Raw genomic sequence first — 25829 nt, 5'->3', positions numbered from 1 at the left:
CATTTCGGTGTTTTTAGCTATTATTTGTGATCACTTTTTTAGGCATGAATTAATGAAAACTTTAAAATGACCATAACTCCGTAAATAACGACATTTCGGTGTTTTTAGCTATTATTTGTGATCACTTTTTTTAGGCATGAATTAATGAAAACTTTAAAATGGCCATAACTCCGTAAATAACGACATTTCGGCGTTTTTAGCTTATAGGATCTGCTTTTTACTACTTACCTCTTTCCTTGCCAATTGCAAATGGAATAAAAGAAACATGAAATTTTAATTATTTCAGTTATTAGTTGAAAACAATTGTTTTTTATTTGTCTTGTTGTTTTTGTTTTTTTATTTTTTTCTTTGAAGAGGTTTCATTTTGTTATTTCTGTTCTCTTTTGACATGAATTGGTTTGCTGGGTTGTTTGCATTTTGATTTTATGCGTTATTTTTTCATGTTTTGGTTTTTTTGATTTTTGTTCTTTTTTTATTGTTGAATTGATAATTTAATTATTTTTTTGTTAGACTTGAAATGTTTGATTGTTGGAGTTAATGAAAAAATTGTACGATTATTATGTAATTGGTTTTTATTTATTTATTTATATAATTGTTTTAAATGTAAGTAAATGATGATCTTTTGTGTTGTAGTAAATAGTTGTTAATGAATTGATGGTTTTTTCTTTTGAAGAAGTTATTTTCTTATGTGCGAATATTGAGTTATGTAGAATATACAAACTGTAAATTAAATTAAAAATATGTGTTTTTTTTTTAATAATTCCTTGTGATATCCTTTCCAATATGTATGATTCGTCGTTTCTGTTGTTTATTGTCATTGTACATGGTTCCATAACTTTGTTCATTATATGTTTACAGTCAAAACAAAAAAAAAAAAAAAAATACAATCAAAAATTAATTTAAATAAAAAAATGTAAATTTAAGGAGCAAAATATACATTTGTCATCTAATGTAAGAATTATTCTGAATAAGGGTCAGCCGCATGAGTATATATATAATATAACATATGAGGAAACACATTTGAAAATTCGGTAAAATGGCGGAAATTGAATACCGGAGTTACACCTATATTAAAACTTTAACCAGTAAGGAAAGCTCAACAGTCGGGCGGGGCCGAATATATGATACCCTACACCACTATGCATATTTAGTAAAGCTCTCGTAAAATAAACATTTATATTGGGCATTTCTGAGCTCTATGGGTAAGTGGTACAAAATGTGATTATGGTAGAGTACATATTCCGAAAGTTGGAGATTTAAACACCAAATCGGATGAAACATATATATGGGAGCAAATTTGAAATTCTTGCTCCAATGACTCGATTTGGACTAATATCAGCCATTTGGTGCACAAAAAACCTAAAATCGGACAAAGGTATATAGGGAAGCTATATCCAAATCTGATTCGATCTGGATAAAATTTGAATCATGTATTGCTAGGCTGAATCAAAAATCTGGTACCAAATATCATTTTTATGGGGTGTATATTGCGAATGTGAGGGACTTAAACACCAAAATCGGATGAAACATATATATGGGAGCTATAGATATAGCTGAACCGATTTTCATCAAATTTGAAGCACATGCTTGTAGGCTGAATTCGGACGGATGTAGTAAAATTCACACTATTTGGACTGATATTAGCCATTTGGTGCACAATTAACCTAAAATCAGATGAAGATATATGTATGGGAGCTATATCTAAATTTAGACCGATTTTCACCAATTTCAATAGGGTTCGTCTTTGAGCCAAACAAATATTATTTAGAACATTTCATCTCAATCGAATAATAAATGAGACCTGCATTTTGTTTACAAAAATACATGGACGGACAGACGGACAGACATGCATAAATCGATTCTATGCTGATCATCAAAAGGAACTATGGCTCTATCTCGTTTCCTTCTCCATGTTACATACAAATGCACAAAGACATAATACCCTTACCACTATGTGGTGTAGGGTATAAAAATAGATTGAAAAGGATTTATCAAAATGCTGTCCATTCTCGTATCTGCTGTCATCGAGTATTCACTTTACTAATTTTTTTTTTTTTTTTGGGGTGGGGGGATATTCTGGAGTTGACCCGATATTGAATGACGATTTGAAGTAAACCGCACACCCATTAAACCGCACACAATTTAAGTTACTGGCCTTTAAAATGATGACTCTTTGTATTGAAGGGTCAAACGGAGTGATATGAGTGTTTGGTAGAAATATTATCGTATCATATTTATCTTAAGTTTTTTTTTTCCAAATTTTAAATAAATTGTGCTATAGTGATGTTTGAGGAGGAAAGAGCTTATGTTGTCAAAATTTTAATCAAATTTAGATACAAACAAGTTAAATAGCACTTTGAATGCCCTCCATAATTTGGAAAATAATTTAGACATTTTCCACAAATAAAATCTGTTAAAATCTTAAAAATACCGATATATTTAGGTCTATGCCTACGTAGGCATTGTTTGTCATAAGCCATTGCCATATTCAAATTCGAAATTTGAAATAAAAGGTGAATAATGTAGCTAAAATCATCAAAATACCGTATATAGGGAGGTACCGTTATATCGGAGCTATACTAAGACCTGAACCTGCATAGACAACTCTCTGTCACAGGCTGTAGCATCCATTACGAACTTCAAATGCGACATCTCAAACAATTTTGGTGAGTATTGTACCTAAAATCGTCAAAATACCGAGTATAGGGAGGTACTATGGGGGTTATAAAACATGGACCATGGACCAAATTTGGAATAGTTCCGGTAAATAATGTCTCTAAAGTCATCAAAATATGCAATATTGGAAGCTACCGTTATATGGTGGCTATACGATGAAGTGGACCTGCTCGGATAATTTTCTGTCTTAGGCTGTAGGATCCATTACGAACTTCTAATACCGATATTTGAAACAATTCCGGTGAATAATGACGCTAAAATCATAAAAATACCGAATATTGGGAGGTACGGTTATATGGGGACTATATGAAGACGTGGACCTGTATAGACAATTTTCTGTCTTAGCCTGAATTTCAGAATTTATAATAGTTTTTGTTATTCAAAATTTTGACCCTTTGTTGGGAAGGTACCGGAAAGAGTGTACCAATATATTCTATCTTCACATCAGACCACGGGAGTAATTTGAAGACAATCGGATTCTCACATCATATTTTAAAAGAGTTATATTTATTCAATTTTAATCCTTTGTGGGGGAGGTATTTGATGTGGTGGACCGATATTGCCCATCTCCAAGCTCAATATAAGTTTGATAAAAAATATTAAGATGTACCAAGTTTGGACCAAATCGTTTACTGCGGAAAGATAACCTGCGCACAAGCCAGCCAGACAGACGAACGGACATCGCTAGATGGACTCCAAATGTCCTGAATAGGATTTGGTCCAAAGAGAGCTAGGGTCTAAGACCATTATTTCCATGGACACGCTTTGGTACTCTAGGTATCTTTGAGCCAAATCCGTTTCAGAATATTTAGAGTCGATAAGAAGGTGTCTATCCGTTCGTTCGTATTTCTGAGTGTCTGGCACGCACGAAGGCAGTTTCCGTTTTGGTCCAAACTTGGTACGTCGTAATATTATTGCCAATTTTAGATTGAGTTCAGAGATGGGCAATATCGGACCACTCCTTCTGGTACCTCCCCCACAAAAGGCCAACATTTTCACGGTAAATAATAACCCATATAGAAGAAGAAATCTTAATATTTGTATCAATGCTATATCACGTAGCAAAATGGGCATTATCGACCCATTCCGTCCGTTATCACTTATATTTTATAAAGTGAAGGTTGTATGTTGATCCAGATTAGAAGTGTTTAATATTCGTCCACTCCTCCACCATAAATGGTTCAACATTTTGAATAGTCCAATGCAAGTCAAAACATTTTATAAACTGACATAGGCTAAGGGATTTACATCTGTCGGCAAAACCGATTAAAGTGTAACTATTTATCCTTACTAGGGAATATTTAAATTAAAACTACTGGTAATACTAATGATAGTTCCCTTACATTATCTTGTGAATAGTTACTCGGCTCCTATGGCTCTAAAATTATTTTTGAGACAAGACCAGATTTGCAGAATATTGAGAATTTTTAAAAATATCTAGCATAATATTTGGCAAAATGATCAGTACAGGTATTTTTGGTATAGCACTCACATAGTTCCTCATTTTTCAATATTTTATGTTTTCATAAAATTTGACCAAATCCGAAATGATCCTCTACTTTCTTCTTATATTTTTGATAAACTTTATATGATGTTATAAATGGGACCAAAAATAGCTACATAGTTTCTAAGGAAATGAAATTCTAAAATTTACTACATTTCGGCATTCAACAGCCCTAACCAAAAAAATATAACAAATATTTTAAAATCAAATAATATCAGTCAAACCAAATATATGTTAGATTCCAATTTTTTATGATATTCATGATGGGTGTTTCGAATGGGGAATATTCATTTATTTGTCGAATTAATTGTGCGTATAATACTGTGCATTTGGTTTGGTTTGTTTTTTATGTAGCATCAGGTAGTTTGGTATTTGCTTTTGAGATATTTTGGAAAAAAGTGAAAAAAAAAAAACATTTGTAAGGTCACCCAAGAGATGAATTTATTAGAAATAATATTGGGATACGGGATACTTACTGGGGAACAAAAGTGGACTTTTGATTATTCGATTTTTGACTTCAAAGAAAATGCTCAAATTTCGATTTCGGGCAATTAGCTAAAAGTCGATTTTTGATAAGTTAACAAGTTTATACATTACATTTATGCGCTGTTCCAGAACTGCAAAAATGTACAAATCTTAACTATTATAACCAATTATTTTTACCCACCACCATTCTATGGAGGGTATATTAAGTTTGTCATTCCGTTTGTAACTCCTCGAAATATTTATAATAGACCCTACAAAGTATATATATTCTAGATAAGACGATCTAGCGATGTCTGTCTTTCTGCCCGTCTGCCTGTTCTAACCACTCTATCTTTCGAACGAATTGAGATAGAAGCCTAAAAGTTTGCATACATGCATAGTTTACCAGTAGGTAGGTTAAGTTCGTAAATGGGCTATGTCTGTCCACATTTTCGTATAGCCCCCATATAACGCTACCTCCTGATATTCGGTATTTTCATGAAGTTAGCGACAGTATTTACCTGGATTAATTCAAATTTCGTATTTGAAGTTCGTAATGGCTACTACAGCCTATGACAAACATTTTTGTATGCAGGTCTACGTCTTCGTAGAACTCCCATATAAAGGTAGCTCCCGATATTCGGTATTTTTATGATTTCAGCAGCATTATTCACAAGAATCTTTTCAAATTTCGTACTGGGAGATCTTACTGGTTACTAAAACCCCTGGAAAAAAATTTCGTATACAGGTCAACGTCATCGTATAAACCCTTTAAAACGGTACCTCCGGATATTCGGTATTTTCATAATTTTAGCGAGATTATTTACCGGAATTATTTCAAATTTCTTATTTCAAGTTCGTAATGGGTGGTTGTAGCACCCAAAATATGACAAACATTTTTTTTGCAGGTCCACACCTTCGTATGTCCCCCATATGACGGTACCTCCCGATACTCGGTATTTTCATGATTTTAGCGAGATTATTTACCGGAATTTATTTCAAATTTCTTATTTCAAGTTCGTAATGGGTGCTACAGCCTATGACAAACATTTTTTTTGCAGGTCCACACCTTCGTATGGCCCCCATATGACGGTACCTCCCGATACTCGGTATTTTTATGATTTTAGCGAGATTATTTACCGGAATTATTTCAAATTTCGTGTTTCAAGTTCGTAATGGGTGCTACAGAATATGACATTTTTTTTTTTTTTTTGCATGTCCACACCTTTGTTTGGCTCCCATATGACGGTACCTTCCGATACTCGGTATTTTTATGATTTTTGCGACATTATTTAACGGAATTGTAACAAATTTCGTTGGTAACGTGTACTACAGCGTGTGACAAAAAATTCGTATGTGGGTTCACGTTTTCGTATATCCGCCATATAACAGTACTTCCCGATATTCTTTATTTTGATGACTTTTGCCATACTTCTCGACGGATTTATTTAAAAATTGGTATTTGTAGGTCATGATAAGTTTTAGCTCCGGTGGCGAAACATTTTATATATGGGTCCACGTTTTTTGTATAGCCCTCATATGACGGTACCTCCCGATATTCGGTATTCTGATGATTTCAGCTACATTATTTACCGAAATTGTTTCATATTTGGTATTTGAAGTTCGTAATGGGTACTACAGCCTATGACAAAATATTTCGTAAGCAGGTTCACGTCTTCGTATAGTCTCCGTATAACAGTTTTCATGCAAGTAGTAGATTGCGGAAGTTTTTTTGAAAATTTTCAAGTTCCTTCCAAATGGTGGAGGGTATTAAAAGTTCGGCCCGGCCGAACTTAGCTTCTTTTTTACTTCTTACTTTATGGTATCAAATAAAATATAATAGTAGTAAATCCATGGGGGTTCTGGAACAGAGCATAAGCATAAATTCTTTGATGTATAGTTTTTCTTAATAGATTACAGATTAGAATTTTTCATTTTTTTAATACCAAACGCCGATAAATCGAAAGACGGCTTATTTATCTTAATTTTGAAAAATTGAAGATTTGAATGAGTTTTTATTACTTCTCTGCGGAATATTCAAATCACAAAAATTTAATTTTTATGGGATAATAAATTATAAATTATTTTGATTTAGTGGGTGACCTTACGAATAGCCATTTTAAATAATAGTTTTGGAAAATATAACGTCAGATAAAAATTGAGTTTATTAATTGGAAAAATTGTGGGAAACAAGCAAAGAGAAAATTTTCCAAATAAACCTTTAAATCAAAGAAGAGCTTTTTTTTCGGTTTGTTAACAAGTGTATTAGAAGAGTTATCCAAAAAATGGGATTTTTTCTTTACAATTTCAAATATGTTTTATAAGAATGAGTATATTGTTGGTAGTTTAAGGTAGGGTTCTTTTGTTTTATATTTAGGAGTTTTTCTTTTTGTTGTTGTTTTTTAAATTTTAATTTATTTATACACTTTTTTCTTTTATAATAATAATTATATAGAAGTAAAGTTTTTGTTATTTATATACTTTTTTTTTCTTTACTTAATAATAAATGTTATAATCCTTAATTTCTTTGTTTTTTTTTATTTTTTTTTTCTGGCAAATATTATTTACTAAAAAAAGTTTATCTAAAACAAGTACAAAATAGTATTTCCTTATTCATTCTTGGTTTTATTTTTTACTTCATCTTCATAATATTGTTGCTGTTTTTTTCATCATTTTCATTTTTGTTTCTCTTTTTTTCTTTAATAAATTTTACAAAAATTTACCACAAATAAAATTGTTTTGCAAAAATTCAAAATAAGCAAATGTTTTTATTTAGGTTTTTTTTTATCGGTGCTAATCCCATAAAAATTGTGTAACGTCTCTCTTTTAAATCAATTTTCAATTTTTTTTATTATTATTTTCTTTAACCAATAAAATATTTTAAACATATTTTTTCTTCCACTTATTGTCTTAGAAGTTTCCATATAATAGATTTATTTGAAAATTATTGTTCCTTGTCATCATTGTATAAAGTTGCTTCGTTCTTCGGCCATTTGAAGTTCATTTATTGTCAATTTTTTTTTACAAATCATTCGTTACAATACTAATTGATCATTTATTTATTGTCATTTTACCGTAATTAATATTGAGTTTTATTATTAAATATTTGTTTCACAAACAAACATTAAATTTTAATAAAAAAAAGAAGTTTGGAAAGAAACATGCACTAAATACTAACAACATTTACACAGGTCTTTTTTACAATTTTTTTTTCGGAGAAGAGTAATGAAAATTTGCATCATCATAAATAAAAGTGCATTAAAATGAAAAATATATTGTAAAAACTAATAATAATAAAATAATGAGGAATAAAATATATTATTAATAATAACACGGTAAGACAAATTCCAACTGTTTCCGGTAATTAGGGGAATACTCCATTAGATTATGAAAGTAGAGCTAAAAATAGAAGATAAATTTATCGGCGTTTTGAAAGTTTGCATCGTAAAGTAGGCTAAATAGAGGGGGCCAAGTTTCTCCTTTTATCACATTTTTATACCCTCCACCATAGTAAAGAGGGTATATTAAGTTTGTCATTCCGTTTGTAACACCTCGAAATATACATTTTAGACCCCACAAAGTATATATATTCTTGAACAGCATAAAATTCTATGTCTATTTATCAATGTCCGTCCATCTGTGGAAATCACTCTAGCTTCCGAACAAAATGAAGCAGGATGATAAAATTTTACTCAAATGTGTACTTTGTCTGCAAGACTTTTGGTATTGAAAATGGGCCATGTAGGTCCACGTCTTCGTATAGCTCCCATATTACGGTACCTCCCGATATTCGGTATTTTGATGACTTTAGCGACATTATTCACCGGAATTGTTTCAAATTTGATATTTGAAGTTCGAAATGGATACTTCAGCCTAGGACAGAAAATTGTCTGTATAGATCCACGTCTTCGTATAGCCCCCGTATAACGGTACCTCCCGATATTCGGTATTTTGATGACTTTAGCGACATTATTCACCGGAATGGTTTCAAATTTTGTATTTGTAGTACGAAATGGATACTACAGCCTAGCACAGAACTTTCGACAACTTTTACAGGTCTTCTATCGATAAAATACCTTCTAAAGATGAAAACTTCTCTAGGTCTTCGGAAAATAAAATAACTTTTTAGGTCTTCCTCAGATATATGAGCTTCCATAGGATCTTTGATGTAAGAAAACCTTCCATAAGAATCTACAGAGGAGCTTTCATAGGTCATCCATAGATAGAAGACATGCTAGAGGTATTTTATAGGTAGGAGACACCTTACAGGTCTTCTATAGATAGAGTTAGGGTCTCTTCTATACCTCTTTTATTTATAGAAGACCTTCAATCTGTTGTCGTCTCTATAGATCTTTTGACAATAGAATGTCCTCTATAGATTGAAGACTTTTTTAAGCAGTTTGAAGTCTTCGCATACTTTCTTACATATCATAAAAGGATTCCAAAGGTTTGTGGCTTCGTTTAATTTTCTTATAATTTTACCATGATGCCAAGCTGCTTATGTGCCTCGCCTTTAGTTCTTCCATAAAAAGATACCCTTCTGTAGCTATTTTGGGAGACTCCCTATAGATCTTCCATAAATAAAGGACCTTTTATAGGTCTTCCGAAAAAAAATTATATGTCTTCTATACTCAGAATGTGTTTTATAGATAGTCGACCTTCAATGAAATCCGATGAAGTCCAGTCTCAAACCTAAACAACTTAAAACTTAAATAGAACAACTAAAAATGGAAAACCTCCAGTTGATCTTTCATATATTAAGGACCTTTTATAGGTAGATGGAGGGTCTTTCATATGATTATATAGTCGGAAAGCGTTTTTAAAATATTGAATCTTCAATGAAACCCGATGAAGTCCACTTTCACAATCCTATGAAGCTCTAACATTGAAAATGCATTTGCATAAATTCTTTGACTTCTATGTCATTCCTAAGGAATCGACAAAGGGATGGAACAAATATTATTTTCTGGAAAATCACAAATGCTATGACAAATTAAATATTTCCTCTTTTGCGAGATTTATACCCTCAAAACTTAAAAAAAAAACAAACAGAACAAAAAGTCTTCAAAATAATATAACCAAGATCCTCAAAGGATACATGCATTTATAAGTTTTATGTGCTCAATTCTGATAACATGTGTTAGTTCAGGTTTATTGTAAGGATATTTTTTTGCAGTTTTTGTTTTTCATTACTTTCTATATTTATATACATTTACAGACAAAAAAAATATTGTGATATTTTTTTTAATTAATTCCTATTGCTTAAAATACTAAGATTATTATTAATATTATTTTTGAATTAAATGTCAAATGTTAAATGTCAAAACTTGGAAATGGCTTGAACTTTGAGAGAAAAAAATGTATTGTCATATTCACACACAAACACAAAAAATAAGTTACTATTTTTTTTAATTAGATTTTATTTTAGTTAATTTTTCATTACAATTTGAAATTTATTTTGTTGTCAAACTTTATGTGTGGTGAGAGTGAGAGATAGAGATAGAGCACTGGCGAAGGAGAAAAATTTACAATTGAATATTTTTTTTAAATATATTTTTATTTAAATATTACAGGGAAAATGTGTCTTTATATTGTTTGTTTTTTTTTTTAATTACTTAGGTCATTTTATGTATTTTTTTAGTTCTAATATAATTGAGCACAGAATGATGATATTTGTTTTTTTCCATATTTATATGTAAATTTTATTGTATTGTTTTTGTCAACATGTTTCCTTGTTTTAATTCAATGTTTCATGAATGAATTTACACAGTGCTACAACTAATTTTCAACAATTGTGGTTTTTTTATATGAACTATTTACTGAAAGCATTCAAATCACATTTTAAATACTTATCTTCAATCAAAATTTCAATTCAAAAGAAACAAAAAAAAAACAAGTAAAAAAACGTTAATTTCGGCCGGACCGAACTTTTGGGTAATGGAAACATTTGAACCAATTATGACCCACTAATACCAAATTTTAGACATATTCGTGGGAAAATGTGGCGAAAATCGTTAAAATACTTAATATCGGGAGGTACCGTTATTTGGGGGCTATACCAAAACGTGGACCGATATATCTCAATACCAACCACCCTAGCTACAGTAGAAATTGTTCTGCCAAATTTTGAAGCTCTACGTCAAATAACGTGGGCTGTATCGTGATATCAACTGACGGACGGACAGACAGACGGACATCGTTAAATCGACTTAGAATTTTATGCTGATCATGAGTATATATACTTTATGGGGTCTACCACGAATATTTAGGGATGTTACAAACGGAATGACATAAAATGACAGAAATGGCTGTATAATAATTGTTCGACTTTCTTTCTTCAGAACTAACCCCATAAAGGGGGTAGTATATAATCATAATATATAATGTATGTTATTTTCTCAGCATCTATTATTCCCAGATATATTGTTCATTCCGAGATTTATATTGAAATTTCGTGTAGAATATTTCTTGTTTTGACACATTCGGCCTAAAAAGAAATTTTTTGTTACCTTCACGTTTCAACTTGAAAAAGTATAAGGTAAAATTTAGCAGAAAAGGAAATATTTTTGGGTTTTTTGGAAATATTTTCTCGACATATAATGGAAATAGAGATGATGATGATTTCTTTGTTGACTTATAATGAAATTTGATGTGGAATATTTTTGCCTTTGACACATTCCCCAAAAATTAAAGTATTAAGGGAGATTTTGACTTAAATGGAAATATCTTATATTGGCAGTGAAAAATCAAACTCATTTCATTTACTTGTATTATACAAATTCCGAATGCAATTATCTTAAAAACTATCATTCCTAGATATATAATTTATTCCGAGATTTATAATGAAATTTTGTGTAGAATTTTTCTTCTTTTCACAGATTCTGCCAAACACGAACATTTAAGCTACTTTCACTCAATCGAAAAAAGACTGATGAAAAATTGATAAAAACATTTTTCTTGCTATATGTAAGGAAATAGAGATTTATTTTCGTTGTGGCTTATAGTGAAATTTGATGAAGAATATATTTGCCTTTGACATAAACCTTCTAAAATGATGCTTTGTAGCCGATTTTTCCGGAAATTCACAGAAAGTACGCCTTTGACATAAAAATGGGTTTTTTAATATTTATGATAAGATTTAATGTCTTCTGAGACCTATAGTAGAATTGTATGGCAAATAATTTTGTAGAACATTTTGACTTGCTACGATCCGGAAGTATTTAAAAAAACAGCAATAAGACCCCTTTATTGACTCCTTTGAGGTTTAAAATATTTTACCAAAATAAACCTCGTATTTTTATCTGCAATATTGTCGGAGACCGTATATGTCTAATATACAACGATTACAGGGAATCTTAATCTGAAAATTCCAAAAAATGTGGAATTAGGGCGGAACTTTCCCCCTCTTTGCGATGTAAACATTCAAAATGCCGATACACCTGTCTTCTGGTTTTAGAACCACCTTCATAAGCTGCTTGATTTTCCTCGTACTTTTTTATTCAGAAAATTTCAAAAAATGTGCAAGAGGGGGTTGTCATTCATAATGCCGATACACGTTTTTTTATACCCTCCACCATACATAGCCTCCATACTATGTATTATATATTAGTTTGTCGTTGTAACGCATCAAAATTTTAGACATAACAAAATATATATATATATATATATATATATATATATATATATATATATATATATATATATATATATATATATATATGTATATATATTTATATATATATATTTTTTTTTTTTTTGATCAGCGTAAAATCCTAAGACGATTTAGCTCTATTTGTCCTTCAGTCTGTCCGTCTATTGAAATCATGCTAGAGTCAAAACGAATTGATGATAGGAAACTAATGTTTTGCAGAGATCAGTCTTATGTCTGCAGGCAGGTCCACTTCACAGATGGGCTATATCGGCCCACGATATCGTATAGCCCCAATATAACCGTACTCCCACCCACATTTTTCAATGAAATTGTCTGAAAATCCACAAAAGGAATTCCTTCTGAGTACGTTACCGCCTGGAAAAGTATTTTCTATATAGGTCCACGATATCGTGTATCCCCCATATAACGGTGCCTCCCTATAATCGATATTTTGATGATTCTAGCTACATTATTCAATGGAATTGTTTAATAATACATACTAGAAGTTCTTTCCTACCAGCTGGAAGAGAAATTCCTATATAGGTACGATAGCCCACATACAACGATACCCCCGATATTCGATATTTTGACGATTTTAGGGACATTATTCACCGAAGTTGTTTCAACAGTTTTTTGAAAAGTCTTTGACAGGTCCAGGTCTTCGTATGGGCCCCATATATTAGTACTTCCCTATATTCAGTATTTTGATTTTAGGCACAATATATTTGAAATTTCGAATACAATGTTGTTTGAAATTTCATATTGGAAGTTCCTAATAGGTTCTACAACCTGCGACAGGAAATTGTATATGCAGGTGTAGGTCTTCGTCCAGCCCACATAAATCGGTACCACTCTATATTCGCTATTTGGACGATTTTAGGTATAATATTCACAGGAATTGTTTTCAATTTCATATTTGAAGTTCCTAATAGGTAGCACAGCCTGTGACAGAAAATTGTCTTTGCAGGTGCAGGTCTTCGAATAGCCCCGGATTTTTTTGTCAAGTTTCGTATTTGAATAATATAATGACTTATGACAAAGGTTGCCTATGCAGGTCCACGTCTCCGTATAGACCCCAATATAACGGCTATATTCGGTATTTATAAGATTTTAACAGAATTTTTAGGGATTTTTGTTTATTTTTTTTTTTAATTTGTTCCAAATGGTGAAGGTTATTCCAAGTTCTGCCTGTCCGAACATACTGTTTTTTTCCTGTTTAGCTCTAATTCCACAATAATACTGTTTTTTTTTTCAGTAATTATTGTTATTGTCAAATTGTGTCTATTTAATCAAATGTACCCCAAGAAATCTCCACTAGAATACGTCTTGGAGTTTGCTTTTTAATTATTTTAACAGATTATAATGGATTTTGTTTTGCTCATAAAAAAATATTAAAAGGAAAAGAAATTACTGTGAAGTGTTAGAAATTAAAATATATATTTTGTTTTTTTTTTTTATTTTTAATAATTAATAAACTGCAGTTTTGAATGCCCTCAAATAATAATTCACATTTTGGCTTACTGTGTGTGAGTGTGTGTTCACTATTTTTTTTTTTTTATTAATTTTAAGGCTGTAGCACAGTATTATTGTCTTAATTCTATGATAAATTGTTATTGTCTTTAAGTTTTGTTGTTTGAGTTTATTGTCAGGGAATTACATTTTCAGATATTTTGAATGTTATTTTTTTTTTTTCTTAAATATTTACAGAATATTATTGTCATTGATTAATTTTTATTTAGCTTAATTAAACATTGTACAGAGTTTGGAAATTACTTTAAGTTTGTTTTTTTTTTTTAATATTTATTACTAGCAAAAAACAGGGAACAGGTTATTTATGTATATAAAAATGAAATAATTAAAACGGGAAAATGTTAGACATTACAAATATAAAAAAAAATATTTATATATTCAAAATTATACGAGAAAAAAAAATACAAAAAAAAAAAAATATATATATATATATTTTTTTTTTAAGACATTATATATAAAAAAAAAATATTTATATATTCAACATTATATGAGAAAAAAATTACAAAAAAAGAAAAAAATAGGTATATATTTTTTTAGACATTACATATATTAAAAAATTGTTTATATATTCAAAATTATATGAGCGAAAATTACAAAAAAGAAAAAAAAATATATATATATATATATTTTTTTTTCAGACATTACAAAATATAAAAAAAATATATTTATATATTCAAAATTATATGGGCAAAAATTACAAAAAAGAATAATATATAAATTTTATTTTGGACATTACGTATATAAAAAAAAATATTTATATATTTAAAATTATATGAGCAAAAATTACAAAAAAGAAAAATATACATATATTTTTAATGTAGATATTTATTTAGTTACATAACGACTTACATGCTGAAGTTTACAATTATTTAGAAAAAGAAAATAATATTAATAAAAAAATTATTTACTATATATTTATAGATTTTAATATTTTTTAAATACATATTTATATGTATGTATTTATAATATATGTTTGTAAGCCCCATTTTATTTGTTGTTCTTGTGCATCATTTAATTTGTGTTTTTGAAAACATGTTTTTTTTTCTTTCATTCTTGTGATTTTGAATTAAAGATTATTGTCAAGATATGTCTAGTAGGTATTGAAAATTATAATTTTGAAAAAAAAAATAATTTTTTTTAGCCTGGCTTAGAAGAAATAATTTCGTTTATAATTTATCAGAGTTTGATATGCTATTTATTCTGTTCAAAAAGGGTTGGATAATTTTTTTTATTTATTTTTTTTAGTTGTTCTTTTCAAAATATTACTTTTGAATTTCAGTTGCCAAGGACCTAAAAATCTAATAATTGATGCCAGTTTCGGTTTATGATATTATTTTCTCGTTTTTTAATATTCAATATTGCATTCAAAATTGTTTTTTTTTGTAATTAACTTTTTGTTGTTTTTTTCCCGCCCCCTTAACTCATTATTGTCTTTATCATCATTATTATTGTCATAATTATTATTATCCTTCTCCTCCTTCCATTTCCTTTAACATTCGCCAATTTAGCCTATCTAGCAAAAAAAAAATACAATATCAAAAAAAATATTCTGTGAAAAAACTCTGATAAATTACAAAATGCATGTAACCAAAAATGTGCACCCTTTCCTCAGTGATTACTATCAGGCAATACGGCGCCCCAAACCTTGGCTGTGTGTCAGCGCCAGATTAAAACCCAGGGCTGCCAAACTCATGACCACGGCATACCATATCGTTGTCAGGGGTATCAAAGCCCTTGAGGCTCCACTGTCCACCACATTGATTTTCCAACCCAAATTGTTGTGGGTAAAACACTGCCAAAAAGTAAGGTTAGAAAATTCCATTTCTTTCTTTAAATCTCTAAATGCTCACCTGATAATACAACGTATCCGGGGCATCCATGGGCACGGTCCAGTTGAGATAGCCCGGTTCACCATCTTCACACACCAAAGTCAGGGTCTTCATATATTCCTCAAAGGTTTCAGTCTCTGCCGAGCGATCAATGGTATTGTGGACCCATTCACAGTAGCGGCCAGCTAAAATGCAAATAAGGATAAGTTACATTTTAAATTTTTGGTTTTCCTCCAAAATAAGTTTTTTTTTCTTTCTTCCAAACCCACCAGCTGTTGGTATTGGATTGCCCTCCTCATCGAATTCCACACCGGCATATGCCTTTTGTTTGCTCAATTCCAGGCCAGTCTTTTGTCCAATGCCTCCTTCCGGAGAATCGGTGATATAAAATGGATGGTATCTGCAATGGAAATGCCAAAATTATATTTCATCTACGAAGAATCCCCCCTCCCCCCTCCACCTTACCTTGCTGGTTGTGCGGCAATATCACCGCCTTCCACAATAAATTCATAGGTTTTACCCCGTTCCACAGTGATCTCGGGTATCAGCAAATCATTGATGTACCAGGCAATACCCCACGAGGGTATACCCGTAATGGGTGTATAGCCTCGCTTACCGCCAGTCGGACCAATGCGGGCCGTAAATGAATATTCATTGGTTATCTTGCGTGTTGGCCAGGGTGTTGGACCCGATTCGTCCTTGACCGTGAACAAAGAGAGTTTGCAGGTATTGTCGCTCTAGAAATACAAATTAAGAGGATGGAATTATTAAAAATTTATGGGGTAAATTATATTCCCGTAGACCTACCCTCGATGAGAAATTAATGCGTATATCATCGACAACATGATCGGTGCCAGTGTGCGTATGAGCATTTGCCTCTTTACGACTATTGAGCGGTCCGATGGCAGCTATTACTGAGACATCACGATCCGTGGGTATGGGCATATCGTAAATCGGTTCATTTGTCTGCAATAGGCGACGGTAGCGTATGCTGGTCACGCCATTCTTGCGATCTCCGCTCACTGTTAGAGATAAAGACAATATAAAAATAAAAGATTTTGGTTTTCATTTTTTTTTTAATATTTTTTTTTTTTTCAAAATCTTGATCAAAATAATCACTCAAAATTTCATAAGTTTAAGTGCAAGGTAGGTAGCCATTATTGGTAATATCAATATAGAACTTTATGTTGTTTTGGAAGAATGCCAAATTTAATTTCGAGTTCGGTCCCCCACAAAAGGTCGACAATTTAAAAAAAAAAAAAAAAAAGCAAGATAAAAAGCAGTAAGATTGGCCGGGCCGAACTTTGAATACCCTCCACCATTTGGAACGAATTTGAAAATCTTCAAATAATTAAAATCCTTAAACAATTTTGTGAAAATTTTAAAAATACCGAATATAGCCGTTATATTGGGGTCTATACGAAGTGGACCTACATAGGCATTGTTTGTCATAAGCCATTACCGTATTCAAATTCGAAACTTGAAATAAACGGTGAATAATGTAGCTAAAATCATCAAAATGTCGCATATTGGAGGTACCGTTATATCGGGGCTGTGTGAAGACCTGGACCAGCATGGACAATTTTCTGTCCTAGGTCGAGCATCCATTAGGAACTTCAAATACGACATCTCAAACAATTTCGGTGAGTATTGTACCTAAACTCGTCAAAATAACGAATAAAGGGAGGTACTGGTATAAGGGGCCTATACGAAGACCTGGACACAATTTTCTGTCTTTGGCTGTAGTATCCATTACGAACATCAAATACCAAATTTGAAAGAATTCCGGAGAATAATGTCGCCGAAATCATTAAAATATCGAATATCGGGAGGTACTGTTATATGGGGGCTCTAAGAAGACGTGGACCCGCATAGACAATTTTCTGTCTTAGGCTGTAGTATCCATTACGAACTTTAAGTACCAAATTTGAAATAATTCCGGTGAATAAATTCGATAAAATCCTAAAAATACCGAATATAGGGAGCTACTGGTATATGGGGCCTATACAAAGAGGTGGACCTGCACAGACAATGTTCTGTCCTAGGCTGTAGTATCCATTACGAACTTCAAATATCAAATTTGAAACAATTTCGGTTAATAATGTCGCTAAAATCATCAAATCGCCGAATATCGGGAGATACCGTTATATGGGGGCTATATGAAAACCTGGACTTATACATGCAATGTTTCGCCACCGGAGCTAGAACCCACTGTGACCAACAAATACCAATTTTTAGACAAATCCATGAAAAAATGCGGCAAAAAATCATCAAAATTTCGAATATCGGAAGGTACCGTTATATGGAGACTATACCAAAACGTGGACCGATATATGTCATTTTTAATACCAGCCATCCTAGACACAATACAAATTATTCTGCTAAATTTTGACGCTATACGTCAAATAATGTGGCCTGTATCGTGATTTCAACAGACAGGCAGACGGACGGACAGACAGACGGACATCGTTAAATCGACTTAGAATTTTATGCTGATTATGAATATACATACATTATGGGGTCTCAGACGAATATTTAGATGTGTTACAAACGGAATGACAAAGTCAATATACCCTCCTTTCCAAGGTGGAGGGAGGGTATAAAAAGGCCTTACACAAACCGTTGGAACGTATCTGAAATTTTAAGGCTGACTTTTCGCTAAAGAATTATGTTGCAATTGCTAGTATCTAATAAGACATTAAGTGATTTATACTCACAAACAACAACATCATTACGTCCGCCAATCCTCTCGTCTGGACACACGCCATTGTGGCCATCGCATTGCGATAAGTCGGTGATGTAATAATCCTCGGCACGGAACACTCTTGCGGTGGTATCGTAAAAGGCCACAACGACATCGGATTGTGACATTTGGGCACGGCCATTGGCGCCGGACAGGCCGAAGGACATGTACTGATCTTCGCTGATGCGGCCGAGCAAATCGATTTGCAGATATTCACCCTGCAACTCCCATTTGACTTGCAATTTGTTGGGTATGATTTCACGGCAGTTGGAGTAGACGGGGCGTGGTGTTGTTGTGGTCTAAGAGGGGAGAGAAGTGGGAGAGAGAGAGAGAGAAATCAAATTTAGAAAAATATTGAAATGAGAAATTTTTGTAAAATTTTCAAAATTGTGTTGAATGTGATTCCAAACTTGAATACTAAATATTTATACGCATGTATGTGCTTGTGAGTGTGGCTGTGCTGCGTGTGGGTATATATGTGTGTGTGTGGTTTTTGTACAGTTATACACTAATACTAATTGGAGAGATTTTAGTAAGCATTACTAAACGGTATTTACTTACAGGAGAGTACCACCATGGAGGCTAATGAGTTATTTATTTTGGCGAGATTGTTTGAGATTTGATTGGTTAGTTGGTTGGTTGGTTGGACGATTTGTTTGATTTGAGTGGATAATTATTTTTATTCATTATTTTTTTTTTTTTTTTAGTTTTTAGTTTTAAATACAAAAGATAGAGAATAGTATACAGATGATTATGGCTTTTTTTTCAAATGATTTGTTGTTGTTCTTGTTGTCTTTTCGCAATGACATTGATTGAATGATAAGATGAACCCAAAAATAATATGGAGGATGGTTGGCATGGATGAGAGCTTGAGTTTGGAGATGGTAACTAAATCGGGGAATGGGTTAGGGGGTGGGGGTTATTAACTAAATCAAAGGGTCTCCAAAGGGGTTGGGGGGGACGGGTTACTAATAAAACAACTCAATACACTCACAACTGATTTCAAATCTATTTAAACTTACGGTGATTTTCGTTTGTCCCAGGGCCGGTGGTACATCCAAGTCTTTGGGTATATAAACATGACCGAAATTGTGGCGATATTCCACACACCACACGGCCAGCCAGTCAATGTCATAGACAGTCCATTTGCCGGGCAATTGAATTTCAATATCTTCACCCTGATAGCCGCGCAAAGGTTCCAGGGAACCGATTTCGTTGGGTACCTAAGGGACAACAGAAAATTTAGGCAAAATTTGAAGTAATTGAGAGAATGAGAGACCTACCTTAATACCCATAATATTGGGTTCGGAACCATTGCCAACCCAGAAATAGGCATCTGGGCCAGCACCGTCATAATGCAAATTAGGAATATAAAATGTTTTGGCATCCAACACACTGATGTTACTTGACCGTAGACCATGGGCCAGCCGCTTGAATTCTGGCAAGACACGGGGTTTCGGCACATCCAAACCTGGTGGTATAAAGACTTCACCAAAATCAACCTGAAATTTAAAAAAATATTTATATTTGTTATTTTTTTCTGAAATATTTAAATCCGCAATTAAAAACAAGTTAAAGAGCAGTAAGTTCGGCCGGGCCAAACTTTGAATACCCTCCACCATTTGGAACGAATTTGGAAATTAAAAAAAAAAAATAAAATCCTTAAAAAATTCTGTTAATTTTAAAAAATACCTAATATTGCCGTTATATTGGGGTCTATACGACGTGGATCTACGTAGGCCCTGTTTGTCATTAGCCATTACCATATTCAAATTCGAAACTTGAAAAAAACCATGAATAATGTAGCTAAAATCATGAAAATATCGTATATAAGGAGGTACCATCATATCGGAGCTGTGCGAAGACCTGAACCTGCGTAGACAATTTTTTGTCATAGGCTGTAGCATCCATTACGAACTTCAAATACGACATTTCAAACAATTTCGGTGAGTATTGTACCTATACTCGTCAAAATAGCGAATATAGGGAGGTACTGGTATATGGGGCCTATACGAAGACCTGGACCTGCATAGACAATTTTCTTTCACAGACTGTAGTTCCCATTACGAACTCTAAATACGTAATTTGAAATAATTCCGGTGAATACCGTTATATGGGGGCTATACGAAGACGTGGACCTGCACAGACAATTTTCTGTCATAGGCTGTAGTATCCACTTCGAACTTCAAATACCAAAGTTGAAACAATTCCGGTGAATAATGTCGCTAAAATCATTAAAATACCGAACATCGGGAGGTACTTTTATATGGGGGCTATACCAAAGCGTGGACCTATACATGCAATGTTTTGCCACACGAACTGGGATCCGTTATGACCTACAAATACCAATTTTCAGACAAATCCGTGAAAAAATGTGGCATAGATCATCAAAATTCCGAATATCGGGAGGTGCCGTTATATGGGGACTATACCAAAACGTGGACCGATATATCTCATTTTCAATACCAACCATCCTAGACACAATACAAATTGCTCTACTAAATTTTGGCAAACAATTTGGGCTGTATCGTAATTTCGACAGACGGACATCGTTAAATCGACTTAGAATTTTATTTTATTTCAGGATGTTACAAACGGAATGACAAAGTTAATATATCCTCCTTTCCAAGGTAGAGGGTATAATTCAAAGTTTGTTTTGGGTGAAGGATTAGACCTGAAATACAAAAATATGAAGTAGATGTCATTGTTGGTCTCTTGAATTGAGATATGGAGGTGGGCTTGGAAATGTGTACTCGAATTGTACAAAAAGCACTAAATAGTACTAAATTTGATATTGACTGAAGGCGTACAACTGGAATTCCGAAATTTGATAGAGAGATCTCTATTGGTATATGGGATATATTTTTTTGAGAGAGATACTGTACCCTGCCTTCCAAAAAAGTATAAAGGCTATTCGATTTTGGAAAAAAGATTGTAACATGCTTTGTTCTGAAAGTTATCCGGCAAATTTTAAAGTAATGATATAGTACGAGGTAAAATTTAAATTGTTGAGTAAGGTGTGAGGGCGCATTTTGACACCGATGAAGGTCATGACCAGTCCTTCCAATGGGAAAAGGGTAATATGTTGTTGGCTAGCATCTATTGTAGATTTAGTCTGAGCTGTATTTAAGTTAGTCCCTGGAAATAAATCTAGTATCACATACAAATGTGAAATCCAGTATCGCTTGCGAAGAGAGGTATTCAGCGAATGTGGTTTAGCAAGCCTCGTTAATAAATTCAATAAGCTCTCGGATCTGCGTACCTTTGCTGATCCGAAGATAGCATTTGCCATAGACGTGATGGGAAAAATATGACGTCGTCCGTTTGGTCGGAAAAGAGCTTCTGTCGGTTATACGGTCTCTAATGTTTTTAAATATACAGGATGAGATGAAAAAACTGCAACCAATTTCAGACTGCTGTCATTTCTAAGCCACTTGTCCGACATCTGTTAAAATTATTCCAGTGACAGCTCATTATATTGTTTACAAGCGTACAGAAGCATTTTGCTGAGAATTCTCCAAAAAAAAGTTATTTGTGATGGAATTCCAGCGTGATAGTGTGATTTCTTTGTATTTGGCTGGAAAGCCACAAGTGGTCATCGTTAGAGCACTCCAGCATTTAAATGTGAATAAATCTTTTGTGTCTCGTATCATCGCTCGTTACCGTGATACTGGTAGCGTAGCCCGACGTCAAGGAAGTGGACGGAAGGAAACAGCAACATCAGCAGAAATGGTTCGAAAAGTAAAGAAGCGACTTGATCGAAACCCGCGACGCATTGGCCGAAAAATGGCACGTGAGCTGAAGATATCGCAATATTCCGTTCGGCAAATATTGAAAAATGAGCTCGGGGTAAAGCCATTGAAATTCCAAAAAGTGCAAGAACTTACACCGCAACAGAAAGAAAATAGACTCAAAAGAGCTAAAGAGTTGCTTCGGTTGGCCGAAAGTGGTGATTCGCCGAATTTGGTTTTCTTCGATGAGAAAACATTCGTTGTCCAGCAGTTTGTAAACAAAGTGATCGTGTTTACTTGCCAAAGAGGTCAGCTGAAAATGTGCACCCCCGCTTGGCCACCAGAACTCAAGCGCCGGCCATGGTGATGGTGTGGGCCGCCATAGCAGCCGATGCTCACTCTCCGCCCGTATTAATCGACTGTGACATCCGAATATATGCTGAATATTATCGCGGAAATATTCTGGAGGGTGTATTAAAGCCTTGGGCATGCAAACATTTTGGCCGCAGACCTTGCACCGTCCAACAGGACTCAGCAGCATCGCACTGAGCACGCGCCACCCAAGAATGGTTACAAAATGAGGTTCCTCGCTTCATTTCCAGCGCACAATGGCCCACAAAATCTTCGGATACTAATCCTTTGGAGTCTGGAATAATTTGGAAAGCATGTTTTGCACTAAAAAATACCAAAGTGTCGATAAACTCAAGCAAGCGCTTCGCCGGGAATGGACCAAAATACCGCAGAACAACATTCGGGCAGCGTGTGACGATTTCATTGGCCGTTTGAAGGCCATATTTCGTGCCAAAGGTGACCAATTCGAACAAATCTAAACTTATTCTAAAGTGTGATGCTATTTCCGACATTCCGCTGACATCCGCTTTCGTTCAAAAAAATTTAAAAATATGTAAAAATTATGGCATTTGACTTCGTTGCAGTTTTTTTTTTATCTCACCATGTATATCATTTTATACAGACAAAGCATGCCTCCTCGAAATAACGAATTAAGACCCTAGGCCTAGGTCCATCGAAATAACGGTCTTAGACTCTAGGTCTCTTTGGATCAAATCCGTTTCAGGACTTTTGGAGTCGATCTAGCGATGTCCGTCCGTCTGGCTGGATGGTGCGCACGATAACTCTCGAAGGGAGTATCCGATTTGATCCAAAGTTGGTACATCGTAATATTATTGTCAAACTTAGATCGAGTTCGGAGATGTACAATATCGGTCCACTCCTTCTGGTACTTCCCACACAAAATGTCAAAATTTTCAAAGAAAATAATTTATTGCACAGAAAGAGAAAGCAATAATCCGATTTTGCTCCAACTTTGCATATACTAATATTTGCATACGTTCTAGGTCAGGTGCAAAAATGAATAATATCGGTCCACTCTATCAAGTACCTTCCCATAAAGAGTCAAAATTTTGAATAATTACAACTCTTATAAAATTTGATAAAATTCAATTTTCACACATCGCAATAATTTTATTAACCCAAGCTCTGGTGCCAAGGTGGAATACATCTGTCCACTTCTTCTGGTACCTCCACCACAAAAGGTCGAAATTGTCCAAAAAAAAAAAAAAAAAAAATCTGTACAGAAAGAGATTTTAATTCCAAATTGTTCCAACTTTGCAAATCCTAATATTTGCGTCAGTTCTTGGTCAGGTTCAAAAAATGAATAATATCGGTCCACTTCATCAAGTGTCTCCCCCACCTGAGATGAATATGGAATTAATGATTTTCCATAAATTGGATATAAATGTTCGATTTTCTTGTAATATTGCTCATACCAATATTTTTATATGAATTAGTTGAAGCATGAAAATGGAATACTTCAATAGACTTCGTTAGCTCACACACATGTTAACATTATCTAAAAAGTATCATATATTTCATACAAAGTGAAGGATATAACCAATATAGTCCAAACCTGGCACGTCGCAATATTTATATCATATTTATTTAGGTCCAACACGAAATGACCCTTTCCTTCGGAACCTTCTCCATTATGGTTTAAATATTTCAATAATCATAATAGAAGTCAAAATATTTTTAAGTAATCGTACATTGTTTATTTGAACTGCAATTGATTTACACGAAAAACAAGTAAGCAAAGGCTACAGTCGAGCGGGGCCGACCGTTGAATACCCTACAACACTATAATAAACGATACATTTTATATAGGCGAGATACTCGAAAGAATTCCACAAGATATTGTGACAAATTATAAAAGAAAACCATCAGGTTTCGTTCTCTAATTTTCGAATAATAGCAACTTAAACTAATTTGCTCATTTCCAATTTATTGGTAGATGTTGCACTTAAATGGTCTTCCTAGATCTGGAACCAATATTTCCCAAAGACCTATAATTTCTTAGAAGTGGCAAAAGATTAACATTTATTATTGGTTTTTGACTGAAACGCATCTATATGAGATACAGACATTTAACTATATTCTTCAATGAAATCAGCGTTAACGAAATAGTCAGAAGTGCGCCTTTCCTGTATTTGTGAATTCTCGAAAAAGTCTCTGGAATGGACATTTTCGTATTTTGTCTACCAAAGTTGGCAAACTATTTCACACATTGAATATTTTTGGATGCTTGGCTTTTGCAATGTCCGGTAATCCCCTTTCAAATGTGCGTGAGGATCGGGCGATAATTACGACCTGCCGACAATTTTGCAGTTTTTTGGTCCATTTCAACCCCTAAATATATGGCGATCATCTCCAAAAAGAGTAGGCTTCTATTCTGACCCTCATCTTATCCCCATGCAAAATTTCGTAAGGATCGGGCCATAAATGCGATCTGTATATGATATCCTGATATCCTAAATACTTAGTTTTGTTAGCTGTAGAAATATTACCAAATGTTTAATTCAAAATGAAAATATGCCAAAAATATGACAAAATTGAAAAAATATGAGAAAATTTTACAAAATCAATATTTTCATCTTTAGAGAGATATTTTTATGCGATTTTTTAGACGTTTTTTCTTTCCTGCCAAGAGGCCATTCTGAATTAATGAGAACTGTCGAAATCAGTTCAGCCGTTCTCGACATATAAGAGATCTTTCAAGCATATCTTCTTTGATAGACATATATATCGCACATATTTTGCTATATATCCGATTTGTTGGATGTTAACATCAAGGTAAAGGTCAGAAGTAACCTTGTCATGGCTTTGTGATTTCGCCGGGATTTAAAATATTCGCGGTTTAATGAAAAATTTTGAATTTTTTCAACACAAAATATATGGTCTATTTTAGCCGCTAAATATTATCCGATGACCACGCAAATTGGTAGGCTTCTTCCCCGCCCTAAACTCTATCTACACGCGAAATTTCGCGTCGATTGGTCTATAATTGCGTCCTGTATAGCTACTGCAAAATCCGACATTTTTTCAGTATTTGGTCCATTTCAACCCCTAAACATTTGGCGATCATCTCCAAAAGCAATAGGGTTCTATTCTGGTCCAAGCCCCACCTAGATTCTAAATTTCGTGAAGATCGGGCCATAATTGCGACCTGTAGAGTGATTACAAATTAACATGGACAGACGGACAGACGGACAGACGGACAGACGGACAGACGGACGGACGGACATACATAGCTAGATCGACTCAGCTCGGCGAGCTAGGAAGATCCATATATACTTTCCTATGTGGGAAACCAATATTTCGAGGTGTTACATAATTTTTGGCCCAA

The 25829-nt window shown here is 33.4% G+C and overlaps 1 protein-coding gene across 1 annotated transcript in view; it reads right to left on the bottom strand.

The window, feature by feature from the left end:
- Nucleotides 1–15092: 15092 nt before the first annotated feature.
- Nucleotides 15093–25829, bottom strand: part of LOC101890312 (protein Skeletor, isoforms B/C) — a 129644-nt gene continuing 118907 nt past the window's right edge. Inside the window, exons 5-12 of the mRNA XM_005181660.3 lie at nt 19682–19900; nt 19421–19621; nt 18373–18697; nt 16463–16677; nt 16121–16392; nt 15925–16055; nt 15677–15840; nt 15093–15618 (exon numbers count right to left, since the gene is read on the bottom strand). Of these exons, the coding sequence (XP_005181717.1) occupies nt 15448–15618; nt 15677–15840; nt 15925–16055; nt 16121–16392; nt 16463–16677; nt 18373–18697; nt 19421–19621; nt 19682–19900 (1698 nt within the window). The 3' untranslated portion in view covers nt 15093–15447. The remainder of the gene's footprint in view (nt 15619–15676; nt 15841–15924; nt 16056–16120; nt 16393–16462; nt 16678–18372; nt 18698–19420; nt 19622–19681; nt 19901–25829) is intronic.

This window comes from Musca domestica, unplaced genomic scaffold (genome assembly GCF_030504385.1).
Source record: "Musca domestica strain aabys unplaced genomic scaffold, Musca_domestica.polishedcontigs.V.1.1 1, whole genome shotgun sequence".
NCBI lineage: Eukaryota > Metazoa > Arthropoda > Insecta > Diptera > Muscidae > Musca > Musca domestica.
This window is presented reverse-complemented; position numbering and strand designations above follow the sequence as displayed.